The 24484-nt window shown below is 54.7% G+C and overlaps 1 protein-coding gene and 1 long non-coding RNA gene across 2 annotated transcripts in view; one reads left to right on the top strand and one right to left on the bottom strand.

Moving 5' to 3' along the window:
* LOC309849429 overlaps positions 1-1176 on the bottom strand; it is a 5232-nt gene extending 4056 nt beyond the window's left edge. The window contains exon 1 of the long non-coding RNA XR_014303699.1: positions 934-1176. This is a non-coding gene — a long non-coding RNA (uncharacterized lncRNA). The remainder of the gene's footprint in view (positions 1-933) is intronic.
* CSRP1 (cysteine and glycine rich protein 1) lies at positions 919-24484 on the top strand. Its single transcript, XM_082701968.1, has 6 exons — positions 919-1324; positions 12109-12227; positions 18074-18242; positions 19172-19301; positions 22716-22809; positions 23302-24484. The coding sequence occupies exons 2-6, from the start codon at positions 12116-12118 to the stop codon at positions 23376-23378; spliced, it is 582 nt and encodes a 193-aa protein (XP_082558094.1). The 5' UTR covers positions 919-1324; positions 12109-12115; the 3' UTR covers positions 23379-24484.

The following is a 24484-nucleotide window of genomic DNA, read 5'->3' as shown; positions in this document are numbered from 1 at the left end:
ATAGCGAAGGAGCTACAGGAAACCACAAACTAGAAGATTTTATCTCCCTGAGGCTCTCGAGTCTTTGTTGCTCTTCACATTCCTGGGAATGCCAGCCTCTGGGGTTCTCCATGTTCCTCCTAACCCAAGACCACAAGTTCCTAACAGAGGGCAGTGCTCCTTGCTCGGGGCAAGGAAGTGCCACGTGGGGGTTGGAAATGGCTCGAGAGCTTGGTTCTGCTCCATACCCTGGGCCTGGGGCCCCTGGGGAGCTCCTTCTCTGTTTGGAGCATTGGGTTTCTGAGCTGCTCCTCAGTCCGAGAAAGAGGTGACCAGGTCTACCCTAGTTGAAGCAGCAGTCGGGCAAAGTGTGAGCCTCTGTGTCCCCTGCCATGCCTGTCACAGACAGGCGGAAGGGAATGGCTTCACAGGAAGGGCTGGGAACTGGGTGAAAGTACCATACCCATGGCTAACTGCTCCAGGGGCAGCTCTGAGGGCCCTGAGCCTGTGTCTGCCATACAGAAGCTTGGAGGCCCAGAGAAAAGCCTCAGAGGAGGACCCACTTTTCAGAACTGCAGCTTTCTGGGGGTGGGGCACTCTCCTTTGGGTAGTAGGAAAGATGTGGGAAAGCTAAGGGGACAGAGTTGTTGGAGGGAGTTATATATGGTGGGTCACTGCTGAGAGCTTACAGGTCCCGTAGGATCTCATTTTACCCCCTACAACATCCCTGTGGATTGTACACCTTTTACAGACGCAGAGCCTGAAGCCCGGAAGTTCTAGTGTCTAGGTCAAGGCTTCAGCTAGTAAGTGGAAGGAGCAAGATCAGAGCTCAGGCCTGTCTTACTCTGGCGCCAAATGTGTCGCGTACACTTTGCCACCAGCACATGTGCATGTAAGACTCCACCCCTCCCCACAAGCCATGCCCCCACCCTTTTACTCAGGGCACAAGTTTACCAGGAGTCTGATTTCTCAGCTCACATCTGCAAACTCGCATCTGGCCGACAGGAAAACCCCCGACAGGTCCAAGCACGTGCCCCAGGTGCTTCCGCAGCAGCAGCGGAGGGGCGCACAGTGAGTCCGCGTGGGTGCACAGTGGGTCCGCAGGGGGCAGAGCTGGCGTCTCCTGCCCACGCGGTCTGGCCGCCCCGGATCTGGCGGGGGCAGCGCCGCGGGGCTTCGCGCCATGACATCAGCCCTGGTGTGGTGCAGTGTGCAAAGCCCACTGGTTGGCGTGGCCCGGGACACGCCTTCCCCGGAGCGGAACAAAACGGGGCGCGGGCCGGGCGCACCCAGTCGCGGCTTCGGAAGAGCGTTCCCGCCCGCGCGCGGCGCAGCCAGTTGCCAGGTGAGTGCGCCCCGGGGTCGCGGTCCCCGGCCCGCACGGCGCCCCCGGCCCGGCGCGCTACCCCCGCGGCGCCTGCCAGACTTCCCCGGCAGCCGGGCTCGGCTGGGGCGCAGAGAGGCGCGAGAAGGAAAAGTGGTGCGGCCAGGCGGCCGTCCCGGGGCTGCGGGAGTAGGACAAGCGGTCGCACTTAACCAGAGCAGCGCGTCCCTTTCCGGGAGGCTCTGGGGACCTCCCGGCTCGGGGCGTCCTGGCACAGAGGGCTCCTGCGTGCGCCTGACCCGGGGTGGCCCGGCTCCCCCACCGCCTGCAGGTCTGGCCGCAGAACAATCAGCGATTCTGCGCGCCACTGACGCTCATTGTACCGCAGGGGGATGAGGGCATCCGTGCCACTCCCTCCCTCATCCTCCTGCTCGGGAAGAGAACGTGCCCGCGGGCGGGGTGGGGAAACATCTGGCTTCACGGTCCAGCCTGGGGCATCTGTGCCCTGAGCGCAGGTGTCAGTTTTCCCTCTTTCTCGGGATCCAGATGGAAGCGGCAACATTTCACCTGTCCCCGCCCCCAGTCTTGGTGCTAGCTGGAGACAATTATGCGCCCCCCCCCCACCCCGTCAGTGTTTTGTGGCCTCCGTCCTTGAAGGCTGGGAACAAGAAAGGAGCTGGTGTTGGGCAAATTTAAAGCAAGTTGCCATAGGTTACTCCACGAGGAATTGCTGAAGCAGGTGCTGTAGGAGGAATTGCTGAAGCAGGTGCTGTAGCCACTCGCAAAGGCTTGGGAGTATCCTGCAGCCTCTGAGCCCCTGTGCCATTGTAAGCTATCCAGTTCGCGGGTCTAGGCAGGGGACAGTAGCCTGGGCTTGGCCCCTCCCTCTCCAGCCGCCTGGGCTCCAGCCACCCACCCGCCTGCTCCGTGGGGCTGAGGGAGCCGGCTGGGCCTTCCCTCCCTGGAAGGGCTCTGCGCTGGGATCCAGCTGCAGTGGCGCCAAGGAGATCCACTGGGCTCCCGCAGAAAGCGTGTCATGAAGAGGCAGCTGGAATCTCCGTGTGAGATTGCTTGGAAGGGCAACCTGGCTCAATCTTGACAGTTGGGTCTGCTGCTTAACAGACTGATGACCTTGGGTGCGCGAAGTAACGTCCCAGTGCACAGTTTCCTTTGGAAATGGGAATGGGCTGCAAATGAAGAGCACGACTGTGGTCTCTCTTGTCCTCCCCCTTCCTTGCCCAAAGCCGAGGAGGCTGCCCGTGTTGGCGGTGTCTCAGTCATCTCAGAGTGCAGCTTGGGGGTTCCTCCTGGGATCTGGGGACAGGGGCGCTGAGCTTCCTTAGCTCTCTCTTGGTGGGTACCTCCTGATGCCTCCTGCAAGAGCGACCGTCCTCAGCCCTCAGTGGCTCTCACCCTGTCCTTGCTGAAGCCAGCCTCGTGCTGCTCGCAGCTTCCCAGGGAATGACCCTTTGCCTCAGGGAGGATATCCGGGGTGGGGACAGTTAGACCAGGAAGGAAGTTTCTCCCACAGAGGCAGTGGTGTGGTCCGCCTGAGGGGGAGGGGACACTGCCCAGTACAGAGGGTCTGGGGGGGAATGGAATCCAGGGAAGAAGCTCAAGATAGGGCTTAGGCCTTCCAGTTCTGCAACCAGGCTAGTGAAGTATGGAAAACAGGGGTGTCACAGCTCTGGCCTCTGGTCTGATCCAGGACCTCTCTTCCTGGCCCGGGTGTTTCCTTTTTAAACGTAAACATCTGCCCCTGGAGCCTGCCAGTGCTCCCTGGAGCCACATGGCAGCCTGGGGGTGTAGGGGGAGGATTGTGGGCAAACACTGGGTGAGTGAAAGGAGTGGATACAGGCTTTCAGCTAAGTGGCCCTGCTGGATACTCCTAAGCCTCGAAAATGGTTTTTCCCTGTGATTAGTACTGAGAACCAGGTGAGGGGTAGAAAAGGCAGTCTGGTTAGTTGCGGAGGCAGCCTTCAAACACAGGCCGACTCCTTCCAAACCCATGTTCAGTGCTGTGTTGTTACTTTTCTTTGCTCGTGTAGATTTCCGATTTCTAGATCAGTTAGTAAGGAACTACCTGCCGTGTGTGAAAGGCACTTTACAAAGGGCTTTGCCGTGGCTTATGAAGTACTTCAGGAAGATACAGTTTTGCCTTTGTGAATGTGGATGGAGGCAGGGTTACAACTCGTGACCTCTAGGTTCCCCTCTGCTGGATGGTCAGGAAGGAGAGGACATCCCTGGATGTTAGGTTCCAGATCCTAGTGGATATGCTTTCACCAGGTCTGATGCAAGCTTGAATTTGCAGGCCAGGTTTGCAGGAAAGAAAAGAAGCTTGGAAAAGAGCCTGCTTGAGAAACACACACACACACACACACACACACACACACACACGCACACAGAGCAGCTAGCTGGGGGTAGGGAGGTTGGGGAGAGGGGGTGCTGGGTACTAGAGCCCTTGCCTGTGGTTTTCAGTTGTCAGGAATTTCTCTGGCAATGACGTGGCTGGCCTACACAGTGCCTCAGGAATCTGTCTGACGTCGGCATTGAGTAATTGCCATGTATGGTAAAGTGTGTAAATACGGAGGCAGTTAGCATTTCCAGACTCTGGCATTTCCAGGTTTCCCCAGGGCCAGAAGGCAGCGTCTGACTCCTCAGCAGTGACAAAGGAGGAAGGAATAGAAGGTTTGCAGCTGGAGCACAGGCTCAGCCCTGAGCAGGCAACCAGACCCTCACTCTCCAGTGTGCTGGCCTGGGGTTCTTTACGCGGGGATCGCAGGGGCTGGAGCTTCCTGTGAAGTCAGCTGCAAACAACCTGTTTGTATGAGGTCTACGTGCTAATTTGTTTTTGCTTTTTAAAAATCAATCCAGGAAACATCAGTCAGACCCTTTAGCATGGGACCACGAGTGGTTACCCCTGGACATTGACATCATTCCAGAAAAAAACCAAAGAAACTTGATCTGTTGAGTAGCCTGTGAGACCTATTATAATATAGAGTTTCTTGTAATAGTTTTGAAATATTTTTTAAAAAATCGCAGACCCTCCCTCCCTTCTCCCTTGGTTAACCTTCAGATGTCTGAACCCCCAGAGGTGGAGAGCTCTGCCGTAAAAGGGATTACTAGAGGAGCAGGAGGAGACAGAGCACTGTACCTGTCAGCTTACAATCACGCAAGAGCCATGGACATAGATGGAAAAAGAAAACTCCTGCTGGGATGCCTGGGTGGCTCAGTGGGTTAAGCCTCTGCCTTTGGCTCAGGTCATGATCCCAGGGTCCTGGGATCAAGTCCTGCATCAGGCTCTCTGCTCAGCAGGGAGTCGGCTTCCCCCTCTCTCTCTGCCTGCCTCTCTGCCTACTTGTGATCTCTTTCTCTGTCAAGTAAATAAATAAAATCTTAAAAAAGAAAATAGAAAAAAGAAAAAAAGAACACTCTTGCCACAGAGACAGGGCTGAGCTGGAGCGACGGTCAAGTTCCAGGGTACTATGGGGCCTAGAGTGATCATAGCTCACAGAGGCCACTTAGCTTCTCAGAGAGGCCAGCCATGGGCAGGATTGTGAAGGAATCATCTAGTGGGCTGTGTGAAGCTGGGGACAAACTGGCATTTCTTTATCGACCATTCACCCCCCTCCCAGGGACCATTACTTTCAGGAGAGTCTGTTTCTTGGGTTTTTAGGTGTCACACTAAGGCATGGGTCCTGAACCCTGTTCAGCAGGGAGTCCCTCCTTCCCTCTGTCTCCTTGGCTGCTCTCTTGACGTGGGGGCATGGAGGAAGAGGCTGAGCAACAGGGTTGGATGGGATCACAGCTCTCCTGTGTCCCTGGCCAAGTACTACACAGCTCAGGTAATGTGAGCCGTGCATTTCTAACTAGACAAACACCTGACAGGTCTCTACCAGACCAAGTGGGTGGGGACCTGAGCCCTGTGCCCAGAAGTCACTTTTTGACCCTAGGGAATAAGAGATTTTGGAATGGGAGAGATGGGATTTTTCCACTGGAGAAATAAAGACATGGAAGGGTTTGTCAAATCAGTGGTTTGAGGAGCCTCCTTCAGGCACTCGTGGCCAGTGGTGAAGGATTATGCATCTCTGAAATGGCTCCTTGGACTTGAAACATGACCACACTGAACCCATCACCTTGTCCTGACTTTCATGACATTTGTGAACAGGAGGGCCTGTGCCTTTCTCTCCTGCTATGTGAGCCGCCATCTTGAATCCCTCTTCTCAAGACTGAGGAACTGAACGTAGTTCCTAATGGGACAACTAGATAGGAAGGTGAGGACAGCTTATCAGAAGAAGCCAATCCTTCCAGCCAACCCTAAGGATCCTGACTTTTTTAAAAAAAAATTCACTAATTAATTAATTAATCAATTTTAGTGGGTGGGGAGGAAGAGGGATGGACTCTTAAGCAGATTCTTGTGGGGCTCGATCTCACAACACTGAGACCATGACCTGAGCCGAAACCAAGAGTCCAATGCTTACCTGACTGAGGCACCCTGGATCCCGACATTTGAGGTGAATAGCTGACCAGCTGTTTCTAGCCATTCAGCAGAAAACTCAAGCCCTGTTCTCTCTTGAGATTAGCAACACGGTGAAGTAGGTCAAACCAGAACACAGACAGCAATGGTCCGTGGGAATGGGAGTCTCTGAAACCCACCAGGTGGATGATGTGATTACAGAGGATAGCAACGCTTCTCCAACACCAAGAACAATACACACAAGAGCTTGGTGTTAAAGACACAAGCCTCTGCTTGCATCTCAAGTCGCCAGAGGGGAGCTAAATCCCAAAGAAGGGCAAGTCACTCGTCTCGTTCGCGGGGCTGACAGATGAGTCAGGAATTCATGGTCCCTATTTGGCTTGTAATTGTGCCAGCCTTACTGCTTCCAGACGTGGATTAGCTGGGAAGGATGGCCAACATCTGGCCCCACAGCTGGTGTGAAGCTTACCAGGGCCAGCCCTGTCGGCGGTGCGCCTGGCCCCACGCTATCACTTCTGCACCCTCTCATTGCCTCCTCAGAGTGGCAGTCTCAGGGAGCCAGTGTGTGGGCCAACTTAGAGACTAGAAAACTGAAGCTCAGAGAGGAAAGGATGTTGCCCAAGGTCATTCATCCAGGAACGGATGAGTCCAGACCCACTTTCCTCACCTCAGCTCTCCCACCTGACCTCAGACCTGGGGAACTTTCCTCCTCAGAGTCTCCCACAGGGCATCGGAAGCCAGACCTTGAGAGGAAGCCCCTGCGCCTTGTAGGGCAGCAGGTGGCTAGGGCTCCCTCCAGCAGAGACTCTTCCCTGCCGGCGGGTCCCCTGGGGGGGTCCTCCTGGGAACAGAGGGAATGGAGAGCCCACCCACAGGGGGAGCCTGGGGCCCTTCCAGTCAGTGAACAGTCTTTGTTGTTGCTGTTGTTTTTCCCAAGGTGCTGGAGCCCTTGTCCCTTCAGCGGGCTCCTGAGAGGAGACCCCCCACCCCCAACATCATGGCCAGGCTCGAAGGAATGGGGCAGCCCAGAGGCATCCCAGGCAGATTGTCCTCACTGGCTGGTCCTTGGGTTTCACCCATTCTCCGCCCATGTTCCTGATTCCCTGGGGCCCGGCTGGATGTGGGCCCCTGACATGGAGCCAGGGAGAACAAGGAGAGGCCTGTATGGAGCTCTGGGTCTCCCCCAGAGGGAGAAGGGCTTTGTATCTGGGAACAAAACACTGCTTGGGACTGGCTCCCAACCACATGGTTAGGGGAACTTTCCTCCCCTAGGGGTATTCCTAGGGCCACAGAGTGTATCCCCTGCTAGTTCAAGAGGTTGGCAAGGGAAGAGAGAGCCAAGCGTTGGTGTACTGTGTGCCTACTGTGGGCAGCTGCTCTTACATAGGATGGGGCGACAGCCTGACAATTGGGGTGACAGGGGCCCCGGAAGGGACTAAACCCATTTAGGAATCCAGTTCTGTTCTTTGAGCCTTGTTTTCCTTATCTGTAGGGTGGGCATGTATTCCCCATCTCCAGGTGGGAAGGAAGGGATTGTACATGTAACCTGGTGATTAGCAGGTGCTGTCAGTGGTAGCCTGTCGTTTGGGGAGCTCTGGCTGTGGGAGTTCCGGGGGTGATGCCTAGTTACCTCCTTAGAGGCAGAAGAGAACTTGTGTGGCTCCAGAGGGACACACCTGTTTTTCCAGAAGCTTCCCAAACAGAGCTCCCTTCACACGTCACAGCCTGTCCTTGAAGCCATCCCTGCAGGGAAAAGGGATGGCCATGGTGGGCCCCTAGGGCTGGGTGTGGGAACGTGTCCCCGGGGTCACTCAGTGGAGAGTGGCTGCCTGAGTAGAACTGGGGTTCCTGCTGCACGAAGCGGGGGAAGTGTTGACGCTGAGGCAGATGGCAACACACATGGCTCTTCTCACCGAACCGCCACACACATCCTAGGGTTTGGCAGCCCTGAGCTCTTGCTCGACAAGGCATCTGGCCCCTGGCATCCTTGGGACGGAGTGGAGCGAGAGACTGAATGGTGGGGCATCAGATGCTGGGGCTGGGGACTGTTCTCCAGGATCTGGGAGCTCAGGCCCTGGGGGGGTTATCTGAGGAAGGCAGAGAGAGGTCATGTGCTGTCAGAGAAAGCCTACCTTTGGGCTGCATCAGTGATGCGCGTAAGCCTGAGGGGCTGTGGAAGGGCCTTCCACAGTGGTCCATGGCCCGTGTAGACCCGCGTGGGAGAGAACAGTGGGCCCCAGCCTCAGCCCTCCACCTGCTCACGGCCCCTGCCAGGCATTCTGGGGGCGAACACAGCGATTCAGTCACCCACCCCGAGAATGGGTGAGGTGTGGTGACAGGAGTTGCAGAAAAGGAAGTGGAGACTGTGCAGGGGAGAGTCTCAGGGTAAGGGGTGTGATTATTCTCGGGCAGCAGGGAGTCACTGATGGTTCTGAGCAGGGGAGCCCTCCACAGAAAAGATCTGGCGGCTGCCTGGACATGGAATAGGGAGGAGATTCCAGAAGCAGTGCGACCATAATTGCTGTCTCTCTAGGGATGCATTCGGTTGTAAAATAATGGGCTTAAAACATAGAGGGAATTTGTTCGTTTGTTTAACTGGAAAATTCAGAGAGAGACTGACCTTTAGGTTTGGCTGACTTTGGTGGCTTAATGGTGGCATTGCAGACGCAGTTTCTTTTGTTTCTCAGCTCTGTCTTCCCTGTTGTCAGCTTCATCCCAGGATTGCCTGTCTCTCTGGGGACAACAACCTCAGAGCTCTCACTGGGGGAAGAGGAACTTGCTTCTAGGAAGTTCTCTTGAAGGAATGGAATGCTTTTTCTTCCAGAGCCCCTCAGAACTGCCTTCTTTTATTTTATTGGTCTGAAATGGATAGCTGGCCCATCTTTGAGCCAATAACCTTGGTGGCTTAGGTTAGGTCCCCACCATGTGCCATGGCCGAAAATCAGGATAGTTGCTAAGGAACAGGTATATATGGTGTAGTGTCCTCTTCAAGGGGCTGCACGAGGGAGTGGTGAAGGCTGGGTTAGGGTGGTGGGAAGAAGAATGGAGAGCAGAGAGTCTCAGCACTGGTTTTGGGGATGAGTGGGTAAAGGGGAACACACAGTGGGTTGCAGCTATGGGAGGGGGGAAAGCCCATCAACATTCTCAGGAATGGGATAATTCCTCTGTGATGGAGAGAACGGTTTTGGTACCATGAGCAAAAATGGAAAAGTCGAGAAAAAGAACAAGTCTGAGGAAAGGCAATGAGTTCAGGTCCCTCACGTTGAAACGGAGGCACTGGTGGGCCATTCCGGTGGAGATGCTCACCTGAGATTAGATGTGTGAGCCTGGACTCAGGGGAGAGGCCGAAGCCAGAGGGGTATGGAGGTTCTTGACAGAAGGGGACCAGGATGGGACCCAAGGGAGCCCCAGCTTTTCGGATATGGGAGGACGAAGCAGAGGGCGTGAAAAGATGCCTGAAAAAACCTTGCTGAAAATCCCTGTGATTGTTGTGCTCTTCGAGCCCCAGTGACCGCGATGAGCAATGAGCTAGCACCCCCGACGCCGTTTCCTTGCTTGTCAGTCTGCACACAGTGACTGAGCGCCTCTGCTGGGTCCCAGCCCCTGCGGAGACGCCCTGACATAGAGAACTTGTCTCTGGCTGTGGCTTTCAGTATCAGAGCGTCCCTGCCTCATTCCTCAGCTACTCCCTGGACGCCTGTAGGAACACCTGTCTCAGGTGCTGTGTGGGGTGTGCAGACTCCATCGTGAACACGAGCTAGACCTTGAGCTGAGGCCTGTGTCCACAGTCAGATGGGACGCTCTCCAGCAGTGAAAACCATGTCTCCCTCTGTCCTTGACATTGATTCTAGCTGCTACTACCAGGAGGGTAGGCTTTGGATAACGTAGCCCTGTTTTCAACATTTCCTGATACAGACAACTGGTGAGTTTTGTCCATAGGCTCTTTTGTATCCTGAGGCAACAGCCAACTCTGGCACCGTCCCCCTTCCTTCTCAGCACCCCACGTCCTTCTAAACTTGCCACATCCGGGCTACTTCATCCCTCCAGTCCCGCACCCGTGGCCGCCTGTACCTTGCTCAGGGGACCCCCCCCCCGCTGTGAACTAATGTCATCTTCCTCCTTCAGTCACATGTCTGTTGGCTGGATGAGTGAAACGGAAGGAGAGACGCTGACCCCATCAGTCTTGGGGTGGGGGTCTCTGCTCTCCCAGTTTCCATGGTGTGCACCTGCTCTGCCACTCTCTGGCGCATCAGGACCAACCTGGAGCATGGCCTCTCCTGCAGTCTTGGGCTCCTGTGTTAAGAGTAATTTATAAGGGCGCCTGGGTGGCTCCGTCGTTAAGCATCTGCCTTCGGCTCAGGTCATGATCCTGGGGTCCTGTGATGGAGCTGAGTCAGGCTGCCCACTCAGCGGGAAGTCTGCTTATCCCTCTACCTCTTCCCCTCCCCCAACAGTACTCTCTCCTTCTTAAATAAATAAAATATCTAATAAATACATAAATAAAATCTTAAAAATAATAATAATAATTAGCGAACACTAACTATAGGCCAGGCACTGTACCATGCCTTTGACATGCCAGACCTCATTTCTTCCCCAGAAAGAATCTGTGAAGTAGCTATTGCTTTTATCCTGGTTTTACAGATGCTGAAATCAAGGTTCAGAAACACCAGTTACCTTGCACAAGGTACACAGAGCCAGTGTGTGGGGCTCAGAATTGGACCCAGCCTGACTGGTATCAGGACCTCAACTCAGAACCAATACCTAGAGCATCTCAAAGTTGGTCTCAGCATGGCTGCTTTGGGCTCACCTGGGGTGCTTATTGAAAATCCAGACTCCTGGGGCGCCTGGGTGGCTCCGTCGGTTAAGTGTCTGTGTTGGGCTCAGATCATGATCCCAGGATCCTGGGATTGAGTCCCTGGGATCCCTGCTCAGCAGGGATCCTGCTTCTCCTTCTATCTTTGCCTGCTACTCCCCCTGCTTGTGCTCTTTCTGTCAAATGAAATAAATACACTCTTTTTTGTTGTTGTTGTTTAAGATTTTATTTATTTATTTTACAGAGAGAGAGATCACAAGCAGGCAGAGAGGCAGGCAGAGGGAGAGGGGGAAGCAGGTTCCCTGCTGAGCAGAGAGTCCGATGCAGGGCTCCATCCCAGGACCCTGGGATCATGACCTGAACCGAAGGCAGAGGCTTAACCCACTGAGCCACCCAGGTGCCCCTGAAATAAATAAAATCTTAGAAAAAACAATCTAGATTCCTGTACTTCTCTGAGGTCTAAGGTGGTACTGGTCAATCTGATTTTTGCAGCGCCCCCGGCACTCCTGATTGTTTTTTTTAATCTTATCTATTTATTTGAGGGAGAGAGAGAATGAGCAGTGGGGAGGGGCAGATGGAGAAAGAAGGAGAAGCAGACTCCCCGCTGAGCAGGAAGCCCGATGTGGGACTCGTCCCAGGACCCTGAGATCATGACCTGAGCCAAAGGCAGCAACTCAACCATCTGAGCCACCCAGGCATCCTCTAATGCCTCCTTTTATTGGCTCTAAGGCTCGAGAACTGTGCCCTGTATGCCTACCCACTCTCCTGCTTAAAAAAATTTCTGGTTTTATTGGTGAGCTTTTTCTTACATATAAAGGAGTATATAATATCTTCATGTATGGGTCAAAGGATAATTGCAAAGTGAGTACCCATGAGTCAACCACCCAAGTTAAAAAAAGTCAGCGCCTTAGCAGCCCCTCTGGAGACCCTACCTGCCCCCTCCCCGCCCCCACAGTGGTGGGCCATTCCCTGTCTTACAGGTAACAAGTCTAAGAGAATAGTTAGTGATCATCTTCCCTTGCTTTCTCTTTATAACTTCTTCCCCATGGGTTCATCCCTTGACAATGAGAATTTTGTCTGTGAACCTTCCATAAACCATCTGTGTTTTGTGAATTCTAGAGCATCTGCTTCTCTGGCTCCAGTGAGCCTCTGTGAGATCCATCCCTGTTGATACGTGTAGAGGAGGGTTCCAAGACTTGCTTCCACAGTGTCCTTTGAAGAGCGGGTACCTTATGCTTGTTTATACCCTCGAGAGTTCCCCGCCCGGGGTTGGAAACACAGCAGTGGCTCAGTGACTGTCTGTTGTCAGCGCTGGGGCAGGAAGCCCCCGAGTGGCAGTGCGAGAAGGATGTGGAGAGCCCTCAGGAGGAAGTGCCCTGCCAGAGCGGGGGTGATGGGGACCCCACAGGTGTTCTGCCTCCCCTCTTGCCATCCTCGGTCTGCCTGTGGCTCTTCCAGCATGGGCAGTCTGGGTCTCCGGCTCCCTAGAAAACTAATTCCCATGTCTGGGTCCAGTTTCAGGATGCCGAACTGGGGAGGAGGCAAGAAATGTGGGGTGTGCCAGAAGACGGTTTACTTTGCGGAAGAGGTTCAGTGCGAAGGCAGCAGCTTCCATAAATCCTGCTTCCTGTGCAGTGAGTATGCACCCCGCGGCCCAGCTGCTGTTGCCATGGGAATGGGGACGGGGTGGGGGGGACCTGCCCCCACAGGCCGGGCCTGTCAACACCCCAGGGGACGGGCCCCATGGGACGTAAACAGCTTGACATTTGGCTGCAGCACAGCTGGGGCGGGAAACACTTACAGGCCTCTTTGTTCCGCTCAGAAGCTGCTTTCTAAGGGGAGGAACTGGCCAGAGCTGGTGGGGGTGGCAGCCGCTCTGGGGTGGCCAGGAGCCAAACTTCCAGACTTGCTTAGGGAAACTTTCCACTCCCTTTTCTCTTTCTCTCCCTGCCACAATGCCATCATTTAAGAGGAAGCAACTTTGGGTCCCGAGTTTTACCCAAATTTGGACCCAAATGATCCCTTGTTGAAGGGTGACAGAGGCTATTACTTTATGGGGACATGGAGCCCAGAGAAGGAGCAGGGTTCTCTCTTCTTCCGCCCTCTGGGCCAGCCTGGTCACTTCCCTCAACTCCCATTTTGCTCCAGCAGCCTGGGATAAGAGGAAGAGGAGCAAGCAAAGCTTTGACATCCACCCCCAGTAACCCGGAGCAAGAGGGGCTTGAAACACAAGCCCAGACGAGTAGGAAACGGGGCAACAGACAGCAAGCAGCTGGGAGCCGTCCGGTGGTTCCGGGGGTTCTTGACCTGGACAGTGTTTTCACAGCCCCCAGGAAGCAGTGCCTCCAGGAGGATTGCCTCCCCCATTTCTAAATGATCTGTGGTCAGAGCAGAGGGTTCTGGTCAGAGCAGAGGGTTCTGGTCAGAGGGAGAGTTTTCTGCGAGGGTGGGCAGAGTGGGAGGCAGGGGGATGTCTCAGTGAAGACCTGGGTTTCTGGATCCAGTGGTCAGGGTTTGAATCAGAATTCGGGTTTGGGGATCTGCATGCTGATGGGCAAGTTACTTACTTGGTTTCTTTCTTTCTTTTTTTTTTTTTTTTAGATTTTATTTATTTATTTGATAGAGATCACAAGTAGGCAGAGAGGCAGGCAGAGAGAGAGAGAGAGAGAGAGAGAGGAGGAAGCAGGCTCCCTGCTGAGCAGAGAGCCTGATGCGGGGCTCGATCCCAGGACCCTGGGATCATGACCTGAGCTGAAGGCAGAGGCTTTAACCCACTGAGCCACCCAGAGGCCCCAAGTTACTTGGTTTCTCCCGATTACAGGGGAGTTAGTAATACTCCCCTCATGGGGTTGTTGTGAGAATGAGGAGAAAGAAGCTTGGAAAATGAAGTACTTAAAACGCAATTCTGAATGTTCGATAAATGATAGACACCGCCCTGGACACACGTGTGTGCACGTGTGCACACATATGCGCACACACACACGCACAGATACACACGAAGGCACAAGCTGCTGAGGGAGCTGCAGGCCACACGGTGCGGTGACACGAAGGAGGCCTCCTAGCCCGTCTGAGAGATCCAGGGAACGGGGTCCCCTCCATCCATGTCACATGAAGCAGAGTTGGGAGTGTCTGTAGCCGTTTTGTTCCCTGGTGATTTGTGGTCCTGAGTAGGAACAGATGGACCAAGGGTCACTTGGTCCCTGGTCACTTGGTCCCACAGATCCACCTGCTGCCGGGCCACCCAGCTGGGAACCACCCAGCACAGGGCAGCAGGGCCCCCCTCTCCACCCCCGCCTTGCACCCTGAGTAGCCAGCCGGAGTGGCCACCCAGGGGCCGCATCTGGTGAACAGGAGTGAGTGAGCCCCAGCGGGGCCTTGTTGGCCTGTAGCCCACAGAGGAGGCCGCCGACAGCAGCCCCTTGTTATCGGCAGTTAACTGCACTTAGGAATTTTCCAGTCATTTATTTTTTCAGAGGGCTCAGCATTGGCTAGGAAGAGGGTCCGGGCTGCTGGGGTCCATAGGGCTTCTGCCTTTGCTCTCTCATGTTGCTTAATCACTACAAGGGGCCACAGCTGAGAGGCCTCAGTCATGCTTGAGGAGGAGTGGCGGTTGGTCGCGGTTGGGGGAAGGCAGGAATTCAGGGGGTGGCATAGGAAGAAGGGAGCAAGCCTGGGGCAGGGTGTGAGGGGGTGTGGAGGATTAGAAACACTTGTGGAAAGTCAGGCCGGGGAGCAGGGCCAGGGTGTGGGGAGGTGTTATGAAAGTAACAGCCATAGGAAAGGGTCTCGAGTCTCCCTGGGGCCTCCAGGCCAGTACGGCTCCTGGGTGTCCGAGCTCAGACATGTCCCCGCAACCAGGTGTCTCGACAACTTGCTGATTGCTGGTGTCAGAGGCTCTGAGCACACAGCCGGCTGTTGCTGATTTGTTTACGAATGGAGGGAACATCCTTTCCCTGTTTCAGAGGAGTGGGTGGTAACTGTCCAGCTTGAATTCAGAAATTCAGAATGACCCTGATAATCAAAGGACGTTCCTTCCTAAGTTTCTTTGGAAGGCTCGTCCCTTCCTAAGGTTCGCAGAGAATGGGCCTGGGCGGCATTCCGGCCCTAGTCCCTTAGCTGGCTGGGCCTCTGACCATTCGGGTCCTTGGCTCTGGCTTCTTGTCAACATGGGACGTACATTCCCTTTCCTGAGAGCCTGGCACAGACAGGTGAAGACGGGATGAGGTAACCCAGTCAGGGAGAATGGCCTCTGCCCTGGGCTTGGCCTTTGACCTGGAAGTGGGAACAGAGGGGGCCTGCAGTCCACTCCTGCGGTCACAGCAGGGGCGGCCAGCTCCTGCCAGTAGGCAGGAGATCTCAGCTGTGCAGCTGGGGGCCGACCCCATGGCTTCAGGCCCTTCTCTGAGCCGCAGCCAGCTCCCTCCGTTGGGGTTGAGCAACCAGACCCATGGAAAGGTAGATGCGCTGTTTTCCAGAACCTCAGAGTGCAGGGGAAGCTCAGAGAAGCCCTGCACGCCCTCTGACCCCCGCATCTCCTCACCTACAGGCTCAAGTTTGCTGTCAGTTTTTCACCCTCTTTTGCTCCACACAGGCTTGGTCTACCTGAAAGGGACCTTGGGCCGGCAGAAAACAACCAGGTCTGGGAATCACGCTTGGTTCTGACCTGGTCCAATTCTGTGAGCTTGAACTTTTTTGTGGGGCTTGCTTTTCCTTCCAGAGGAATCCCTCTCTGTGTTGGAGGGGGGTGAGGGGGCTCCGACCTCTCGCCTGGGACTGCCTCTTGCCCATATTTCAAAAAAACATCAGAAGGCCTCACCAAGTCTGTGGCGTCTGGAAGGACATTTGTCCAACAAATGCATAACTAACCATACCTAAAACTTTTTTTTTTTTTTTTTTAAATCTTAACATTATTTGGTAGAAGTTTATTTAGGACTTCATTCAAAATTTCCCTCGGTCGGGTCTTCGGTAGAACCTCCAGGTGACCAGACTACATTGCCTGCACGGAGGTGGAAGGGCTGGGGGCCTGGGGAAGGTGTTGAAGGGGGACCGTGGTGGGCAGGAGGGCCTTGGGGAGGCCAGAAGCTGACAGGGTGGTCTGGACATGGGATCTGGAAGTCAGGGCTCGGTTGGCACTCCAGGAGCCATCTGGAGGTTAATGACTTGTAGGCCCTGCTGTCTCTTCTGGGTCGAGCTCCTGGGTCTCCTAAAGAGACCACTGTTTCCCCAACTCTTCTTGTCGCTGCTTTCTGCCTTCCCTCTGGTTTTGGAATTTCCAGTTCAATTTGGGCCTTACGGGAAGCAATTCCAGGCCAACTCCGGACTTCCCGCCCTAGAAGGGAATGTTGGAGCCCTTGGCCTGTTGTTCCCTCTCCCTCCTTCCCGGGAGCCAAGCCCCAGGGGAGGTGGTGGGAAGTTCCATATTTGGGCTGCCCAGAACACTGGAATGAGGTGAGGATCTCAAGGGCAGGACTAGAGGGTCCTTATTTAGTCTGAAGTCTGCAACCTGGGGCTCAGGGTGAGAGGAGCTGGCAGAGGGCCCGACCCATTAAAGGCAAGAGGATGGCTAGTTGCAAGGAGCTGAGCTGAGAGCCTTCTCAGGGGGAGGTGCGAGGCGTGGCTTCTCTAGTGGTTCCTCGAGGGGTCCCTGTTCAGAAGGACATGTTTGAAGATGTGGTCCAGTTGGGCACACCCAATCTCCATATGGAAGGGATATCATAGAACCAAATTGGAATTCTAGGATAAGACATAAGCAGGTAGAGTGAGGACGAGTCTGGGAGCATATGATCTTTTGAGGCCTGGGCCTGTTCTTCCTCCTTCTTTGGGTCCTCGAGATACTAACTTTACATAATGCTAATAAGAGTGGCCAACATTGGGGCGCCTGGGTAGCTCAGTGGGTTAAAGCCTCTGCCTTTGGCTCAGGTCATGATCTCGGAGTCCTGGGATCAAGTGCCACATTGGGCTCTCTGCTCAGCAGGGAGCCTGCTTCCCCCCCCCCCCCTCTGCCTGCCTCTCTGCCTACTTGTAAAATAAATAAAATATTTGAAAAAAAATAAAGAGTGGCCAACATTTATTATGCATCTACTGTGTGCAGGTTATTGTGCTAATTACTTTACACGTAAGATCTTATTTAGTTCTCCCAACCACCTTTTGGGGTAGATATTATTGTCTGCATTTACAAAAGGGGAGACACGGAGGGGCGCCTGGCTGGCTCAGTTGGTAGAGCATGCAACGCTTGATCTTGGGCCTGTGAGTTCGAGCCCCACGCTGGGTGTAGAGATTGCTTAAAAAATTAAAAACAGACAAACAAACAAACAAACATTAGGGATGCCTGGGTGGCTCAGACATTAAGCATCTGCCTTCAGCTTGGGTCATGATCCCCGGGTCCTGGGATGGAGCCCCGCATTGGGCTCCCTGCTCAGTGGGGAGCCTGCTTCTCCCTCTCCCATCCCCCCTGCTTGTGTTCCCTCTCTCACTGTGTCTCTCTCTGTCCAATAAATAAATAAAGTCTTTAAAAATAAAAAATAAAAAATTAAAATTAAAAAATTAAAAAAAAACATTAAAAACAAAACCAAAAAACCCAAAAGAACCAAATGGAGACGTGGAGGCTAGAAAGGCAAAATAACTTGCCCATCACACAGAAGTCACATAGCTGGAAAGAAAGAGTTGAGATTTGATTCTGAGCAGTCTCACTGCACGTGACCCCAGGCTCCAAACTATTTCACTCTGGATGGCTGGGTATAGGCCCCCAGACAAGCCCAGGAAGGTATATGGGACTCACAGGCTTTCCGAAGCTCATGGCCTCCTAGCTGCTCATACCTCAGGAGTCAGGAATTCTTCCTGGTCTGGCCTCGGTTCTTCCTATGGCCAGCTGGTTCTGAGATCAGAGCTTGGTGTAATTAGCATGACCTGCATCTCATTTCAAGGCCCATCGTGCTGGGTACTTGATAAATATGCAACTTTTCTTTTCTTCTGGGTGCATCGCTTCACCTGCCACCCCACCCCTGTCGGTCCTGCACCCCCCCATCCCCCCACCGGCACACAGGGATTGTTTCTTCAGGATTCCATTGTCAGAGGCAGGAAATCCCGGCCCTTCTTCTTTCCGTTGTTTTTTCTTCTCTCCTATTGAACACGTGGTCTCTGTTGAGCAGAGCCAAAGGCCTCAGTAGGTTTCCTGTGGCTTAGGATCAGCTAGGCTGTCGCCTCAGATGAACTGTGGGGCGCACTACAGCCTGGCGAGGTGTGAGGGTGGAGGGGACGGAGGAAGGTGTATGTGGGCTCTTGTGAGAGGTGGCTCGGCTGGCATTCCTGGAATGGGGCCTCGCAAACCCCCTCCCTCCCTCTTCCCAGCTCCTTGGCCGTCGGACTTCCATTTCCATGCTGCTCCTGGAAGATCCGGGTCTGGAGAGTTTCAGCCATGGGGGGCTTGGGGGACAAGCAGCTCACCCCAATGTCAGCTCACTGTCCTCCCTTCCCTCCCCAGTGGTCTGCAAGAAGAATCTGGACAGCACCACTGTGGCCGTGCACGGTGAAGAGATCTACTGCAAGTCTTGTTACGGCAAGAAGTACGGCCCCAAAGGCTACGGCTACGGGCAGGGCGCCGGCACGCTGAGTACCGACAAGGGGGAGTCTCTGGGCATTAAGCACGAGGAGTGAGTACAAGACGCTCACCAGCCCCTTCCTTGAGGTCTGCCCTCCCACCGCAGTGTCCCACACATTTGCAACTGCTTTTGGTTCAGCCGTGAAAGGCTCAGAAAGCCATTGATTTCCAGGGAAGTCCTACAGTGGCCCACTGGGTGTTGGGCCAACGAGAGGAGCTGAGGGTCCACTGAGGAATAAAACAGGTGCAGTGCCTCCCTGTGTGGAGAGTGCAGCCCATGTTTTCATAGGGGTTAGAGCCTAGAGGGGCCCCAAGAATCACTCCATCCAATGTCCTCTTTTCTCAGATGAGAATCCCCAGCCCAGGCTCAGTGGCTTGTTTGGGGGTCTCATGGGCGCTGAGCCGGGCTCAGCAGGAGCAGCACTGGCCCACCCGCCTCTTTCTCTAGCCATCTCTTACCCCTGCAGTCTGGGGCAGCCATCTCCCTTCCTCGGAAATACAGCAGGGTTTCACTGGCACTCACTGACCTCTGACCTGTTGAAAGAGTGGCTTTTGGCAGTCTGCCTGGCCAGCATCTTGACCTTGGGGAGAATGGGCAGAAATGACAGATGAGTGAGCACATTTTAGCCAAGGTCATTGCCCCAGAGGGAATGATTTGTCAGCAGATTTCTCCTGGAAAGAATCTCACAGGCCGGCTGCAGGAACGGGAAACAGGGGAGGGCAATTCTTAGCAAATGAGCCGCTCACTGATGCCCGTGTTTTAACTCCGTGGCGAGAGGCAGTAGATTGCTTTGGGGAAATCCGCATTTTGCTGAGCCCGAGTCTGTCCATCTGTAAAATGGGAGAGGACCCTGGAGGCTCTGGCTGGGAGAGTCGCCCCCTAGTGGGCGTGAGATGAAGGTGGGGTTGTGCCCGCTCGGGGCCAGCCCCTCTCGACCCCCTCCATGAAAGTCATCTCACCACATGTTGTTGCCCACGCAGGGCCCCTGGCCACAGGCCCACCACCAACCCCAATGCCTCCAAGTTTGCGCAGAAGATTGGCAGCTCCGAGAGGTGCCCTCGATGCAGCCAGGCAGTCTATGCGGCTGAGAAGGTGATCGGTGCCGGGAAGGTAAGGTGGCTTCTGGGGAGATAGGCTTGGGGGAGAGGGGCTGGGGAGACACCTTCTTGAAATGTGGGTTCTAGGACTTTGTATGTTGGACCCTGGATCTGATCAAGAGAGCCTGAGCACTGGGCTTTAACTCCCTCCCTTCTAGGGAAGGAGTAACCCTTTGTCCCCATGGGCTGCTTGTCCCTGTGGCTTCCAGTCTGCAAGGACTGAAGAAGTCACACATGGGCTCCGGGGACAGGTGGCTTGGCCAACATTCTTCTTCATGAGGATAACAGGCCCGCCACTGATGAAACTGATTATTAAATGCTTAAATGCGATTTATAGGGTGTTGTAAAGATCAATCTGTTGGGTTTCAAAGGAGCCACAAAATTTTGTGGGAACATGTCTCTTTCTGGGAAGAACATCCACAGTTTTCATCAGATTTTCAAAAGGATTTGTAATCCCCCAAATGTTGAGAGCCAGTGGAAAATCCACATATACTCCATATTGTAAGACCTGGTCTGTGGGAAACCCATCCATGTACGCCTAGGGCAGAGGTTTTTTAAGATTCAGGGCAGATCAGAGCCTCCCAGAAAGCCTTTGCAAACTATATGTGACTGCCAAGTATGCCTTTCCCCTGTGGACTGCCAACCCCAGAGCACAGTAAGAATCACAGTAGCGTGCCTCCGTCCCGGTGAAACCCTGCCTCCCAGAGAGTCCCAGTCTCTGGCAGTCCCAGACTAGCGGTCAGAGAATCATGGAAGAAGCATCCTCAGTCTGTGGCCGGAGAGACCCAGATGGAGGAGTGACTCGGCTAAAGTCACATAGCAAGCATCAGGAACAGCTGGGCCAGGAGCCTGTCTGCAGCTCTTCTGGCTTTGGGTGACGGCTTTTAAGTCTTCTCCACCTTGAGGAAGGGGCCCACGACCAATGGACGGGGAATTGACACTTAGGCCAGATCATCTAGACCATAGCAAGCTCTTATTGTAGTCTTTATAGTCATGGTTGGAGATAGATACTAGTATCCCCATTTTACAAGTGAGGAAGCGGAGTGTCAGAGGCATTAACTTAATTTGCCCAGATCTTCCAGCTAGGCCGTGGCTAGGTTAGGCGTCAAGCCCAGGTCCTTCTAACTTGGAACCCTGTGCTCTTACCACTCTTAACTCTGCTTCAGGCCTCTTAACCTCTTTGAACCCATTTCCACAGATGTACAATGGGAAATGAGAACCCATTTCCATAGCTTCATGAATCCTGGAACCATGACTAAGACCGTGGACCCTAGGGGTGCCTGGGTGGCTCAGTCAGTTAGGTGTCTGACTCTTGGTTTTGGGTCAGGTCATGGTTTAAGGTCATGCGATCAGCGTACATCGGTCCCCGCACTCAGTGGGAGTCTGCTTAGGATTCTCTCTCTCCCTCCTTCTGCCCCTCCCCCTGCTTACGCTCTGTCTCAAATACATAAGATCTTCAAATGACTGTAAAAGAAAAAAAAAAAGACCTTGGACCCTAGAGAACCCTTAGTTTTGCCACTTACTAGTTGTGTGGCTTTGGGCAAATCACTGAACCTTTCTAAACCTTCCATCTGCATCTGTAAAGTGAAGCAAATGACCATCCCATCAAACAAAGCTGTTTTGCAGAAGAAAGGAGAGACTGTTCTGGGGTCCCCAGGGCAGCCCCCCCACCGGTGTGTGCTTAGGACACTTTGCCATTGCTGTTACTGTTGGTGCTATTATTACTGTTATTGTGTACTTTGGGGAATTCTTATGTGGTCAGAATGATGACCCTTGCCATGAACTAAGTGATATGAAAGCGGGAGATACTAATCTTATTTTGCAGTTGGTATCTTTTGTGCTCATTGTGTCTCACTAGGAGATCTGAAAGTTCTAAAAATAGCTGAGAATCCCTGTGTCCATTACCCAGACAGGGTCTAAGTTAAGCCTTTAACTCCTGAGGGGTGGGGATAAGAGAGTTTTGTATTCAAGTGGAAAAGGTTGGGAGAAGCTCCCACCTCTCTTTGGCCTTGGCCAGGAAAGAAATATCGAGGAACAGAGGTGCTTTGGGGTGCTGAATGAGTGAGCAAAGGGATCCAGGGTGTGTGGAGGGCCGGCAAGGCCCCGTGAGGCGTGGGTGGCAGCCCCGTGAGGCGTGGGTGGCAGCCCCGTGAGGCCTGGGTGGTGGCCGCATGCGCTTCAGCCCTGCCCCAGCCTGGAGAGCTGCACAACCCTGCTGCACAGAGGAGGAGGGGAAGACTGGGATGGAGGCGGAGATCTGCCCCCCCCCCTTCAGCTCTCCAGACCCCCCTGTCCCTGAGGCCTGGGAGGAGGAGCCAGCGTGCATGGGTCAGGCAGCCAGGAAGTCTGAGGGGATGCAGCTTCCTTTCTCATTCTCCAGGCCGGCAGTGCTGAGGGAGTCTCTTTGACCTTAAAAGGCCTTGTTTTGTCTGGCCTGCGTGCTGCCTGCCCCTGGCTTTCCTGGTTTTGCAGAGCTGTCCATACAGCAGCGGCTTAGCCGGCTCAGTGTTGCTAATGGGAGCAGGGTGCTGAGAAGTCTTCGTGTTTGGGCTGACTCCCATCACTGTGGGCAAACCCGGGCCTGCTCCTTCCCCAGCAGGGTCTCAGCCCTGGGTTGCTTCCAGGCTCCTCTTAGAAACCCAGAGGGCCTTCTGTGGCCCCTGGAGAAGCTGCACTCCTCAGGCCTTCCCCTGCTGGGTTCAGTGCCCTTCACAGAGCCCTTTTCCTTCCAGAGTAATATTCCACACGATGGCCTCAGGGCCTCCTCTGGGCCCCAGCCTGTGCCCGGCTTTTTATCCTGCCAGAGCTGCCTAATCCTCTCAGCCGCGGAGCGAGGGAGATACTAGCAGACCACTCTGTGAGAGGGAGTGGCTTCCGGGCAAACAAGGAGCCCAGTTCTGGAATGAATCCCAGTTACAACAGCCCTCACCATGCCCTGGCACTGTCTGCATGTATGTGCGTGTCTCGGGCCCTTTCTGCAAGGTGGGCACAAGGGGTCTCCCGGAGGAGGAAATGGTGGAGGCTGTGCGGGCAGTAGTTAGCCGTACCAGGGCGAGTCCGAAGCCCAGGCCCACACCTCCGATCCACAGGCAGGATGGGCCTGGAGAAGGCCTGTGCTGGCCTGTGGGGGGACAGCTACCGCCGTGGCCTTGCCACCCCTTCGCCTGCCCTTTGTGGCGGAGCTGGTGCCATTAACCATCCAGCCATAGTGATACGTGCTTGGAGATGGTATGAGGTCTTGCGTGGTCCGTGGCCTGCTTCCTTCACTGCCTGACCCCACGGGCCACCTCCTCCCACAGTACCAGCTGAGCAGACTTCGGAAATGTCTCGAACCCTTCCACTGTTCATACGTCAAGGGGAATGGGACTGTGGGGTCAGGGATGCCCTCGTCCCTGGTGGCAGCCTTAACTGTTCCCTTCCCCCACAGTCCTGGCATAAGTCCTGCTTCCGGTGTGCCAAGTGCGGCAAAGGCCTCGAGTCCACCACCCTGGCCGACAAGGATGGCGAGATTTACTGCAAAGGTGGGTGGTGTCACCTCTAATTCGAGGGTTGAGCGGTCTGAGGGGGTAGGGGGCTAACTAGTTATGCCCTTGCTAAATGTAAACTGATTCCTGGCCTTGGGGTCAATGCCAGAGCTTCTAGCGTGACCCTTCACTTTACAGATGGGGAGACAAGCCCGGAGGGGAAAGATGCCTTGGCCAGAATCATAGGGCAGATACAGGCAGGATGGGGCCAGAGCCTGGGTTCCTAACTCCTAGCCGGATGCCTTAACAGCAGAGAGGGCTTCTCCTGTAATCTCAGCAGCAGGGACGTGGATATAAGAATATAATGTGGAGCCAAGGACCTCCTCACTACTGGGGATTGGGGTGCTACAGAGGTGACGGGTGCTGAGTGGATTTTGCTGCCCTGAAGGCCTGGCTAGGTACCCAGGGTGGAGGATCTTCGGTGGGAGGGCGCTGGGAGGTGTGGCCTGGGGGAGAAGGAACTGGGCCTCACCCCTTCTCTCTCCGCAGGATGCTACGCGAAAAACTTCGGACCCAAGGGCTTTGGCTTTGGGCAAGGAGCTGGGGCTTTGGTCCACTCTGAGTGAGGCTGCCGTCACCCACCACACACTGCCCACTCCCATGCTTCTCATCGCCGTTCCCTTCCCAGCAGCCTTGGCGACCTCCTGGATTCCTCCTCCCTCTCAGCCCCGCCACGCATCACTAATGACTTGAACTTGGGTGTTCGGCTCCCTTTGGTTTGGAGTCTGCCTGAGATCCCACTCCTCTAAAGGGCTCCCTCTGCCTGGGATGTGACACCATCACCAGCAGGAGACCTCAGTATTTTAGTGCAGGTCTGGGCTCGTCTCGGATCCCACGTCTCGGATCCCAGAGGAGCAGTAGCCCCGGGAGAGAGGGAGGCAGGACCAAGATGGGGCAGAGGAAGCTGGTGGTTCATTAGACCTGAGATTCTCCTTTGCGGGCAAGAGGGTAGGCTTCTTGGTGTCCCTCAGGATAGGCCTGGGGAGTTCCAGTTGGGGAGTCTCTGTGGATGCAGAGGGCACACAGACAGGGCCATGGACTGTCGGGGCCACTTGCCTCTCTGGGCCTCTTCCCTTGGATGTTCTAGGGACATGGTGTCCTTCCCCTCGGGGTGAGGAAAACAGCCCAGGTCTGAGGACCCAAAGTCAGGGTGTGGTCTGACCTCGCCAGGCGTCAAGTTCCTTGTTTGGCGGGGGCCCCAGTGAAACACCTCCCAACACACACATTTATATAACAGTGGCCCAAACCTGAGAGTAAATAGCTCTGCCCCGAACCCCGGTCCCGGGGCTGTGGTGGTAGCTCCTCCCCGTCCCAGCACAGACCAGGCCAGTGCTCTGTTCCGGCCACTCCTGCTTGACCCTTAAGAGTTGGAGGGAGGCACACACGGCCTCAGTCTTCATCTGGACACTGCTTGCCTATGTGCCCGGTCCTCAGGACCTGCCTGCCCACTCGGGACCTTGCCCTGACCACTCTGCCCTTCTCTGGCCACATCGCCCCCCCATCCCTTCCAGGCCCCAGGTGAGGAGCAGCAGGAGGAAGGGGAGGCCCCAGCCTCGCTGCTCCCAGTGACTGAAAGGACTACCGTACGCGGAGGAGTCGCCCGGAAGGGCTGCAGGTGCGAGCTGTGTTCAAGCTGACTTCTCACCTGGTCAATAAAGGTCTTAGAACAGAA

Source organism: Mustela nivalis (genome assembly GCF_964662115.1).
Source record: "Mustela nivalis genome assembly, chromosome: 16".
Taxonomy (NCBI): domain Eukaryota; kingdom Metazoa; phylum Chordata; class Mammalia; order Carnivora; family Mustelidae; genus Mustela; species Mustela nivalis.
This window is presented reverse-complemented; position numbering and strand designations above follow the sequence as displayed.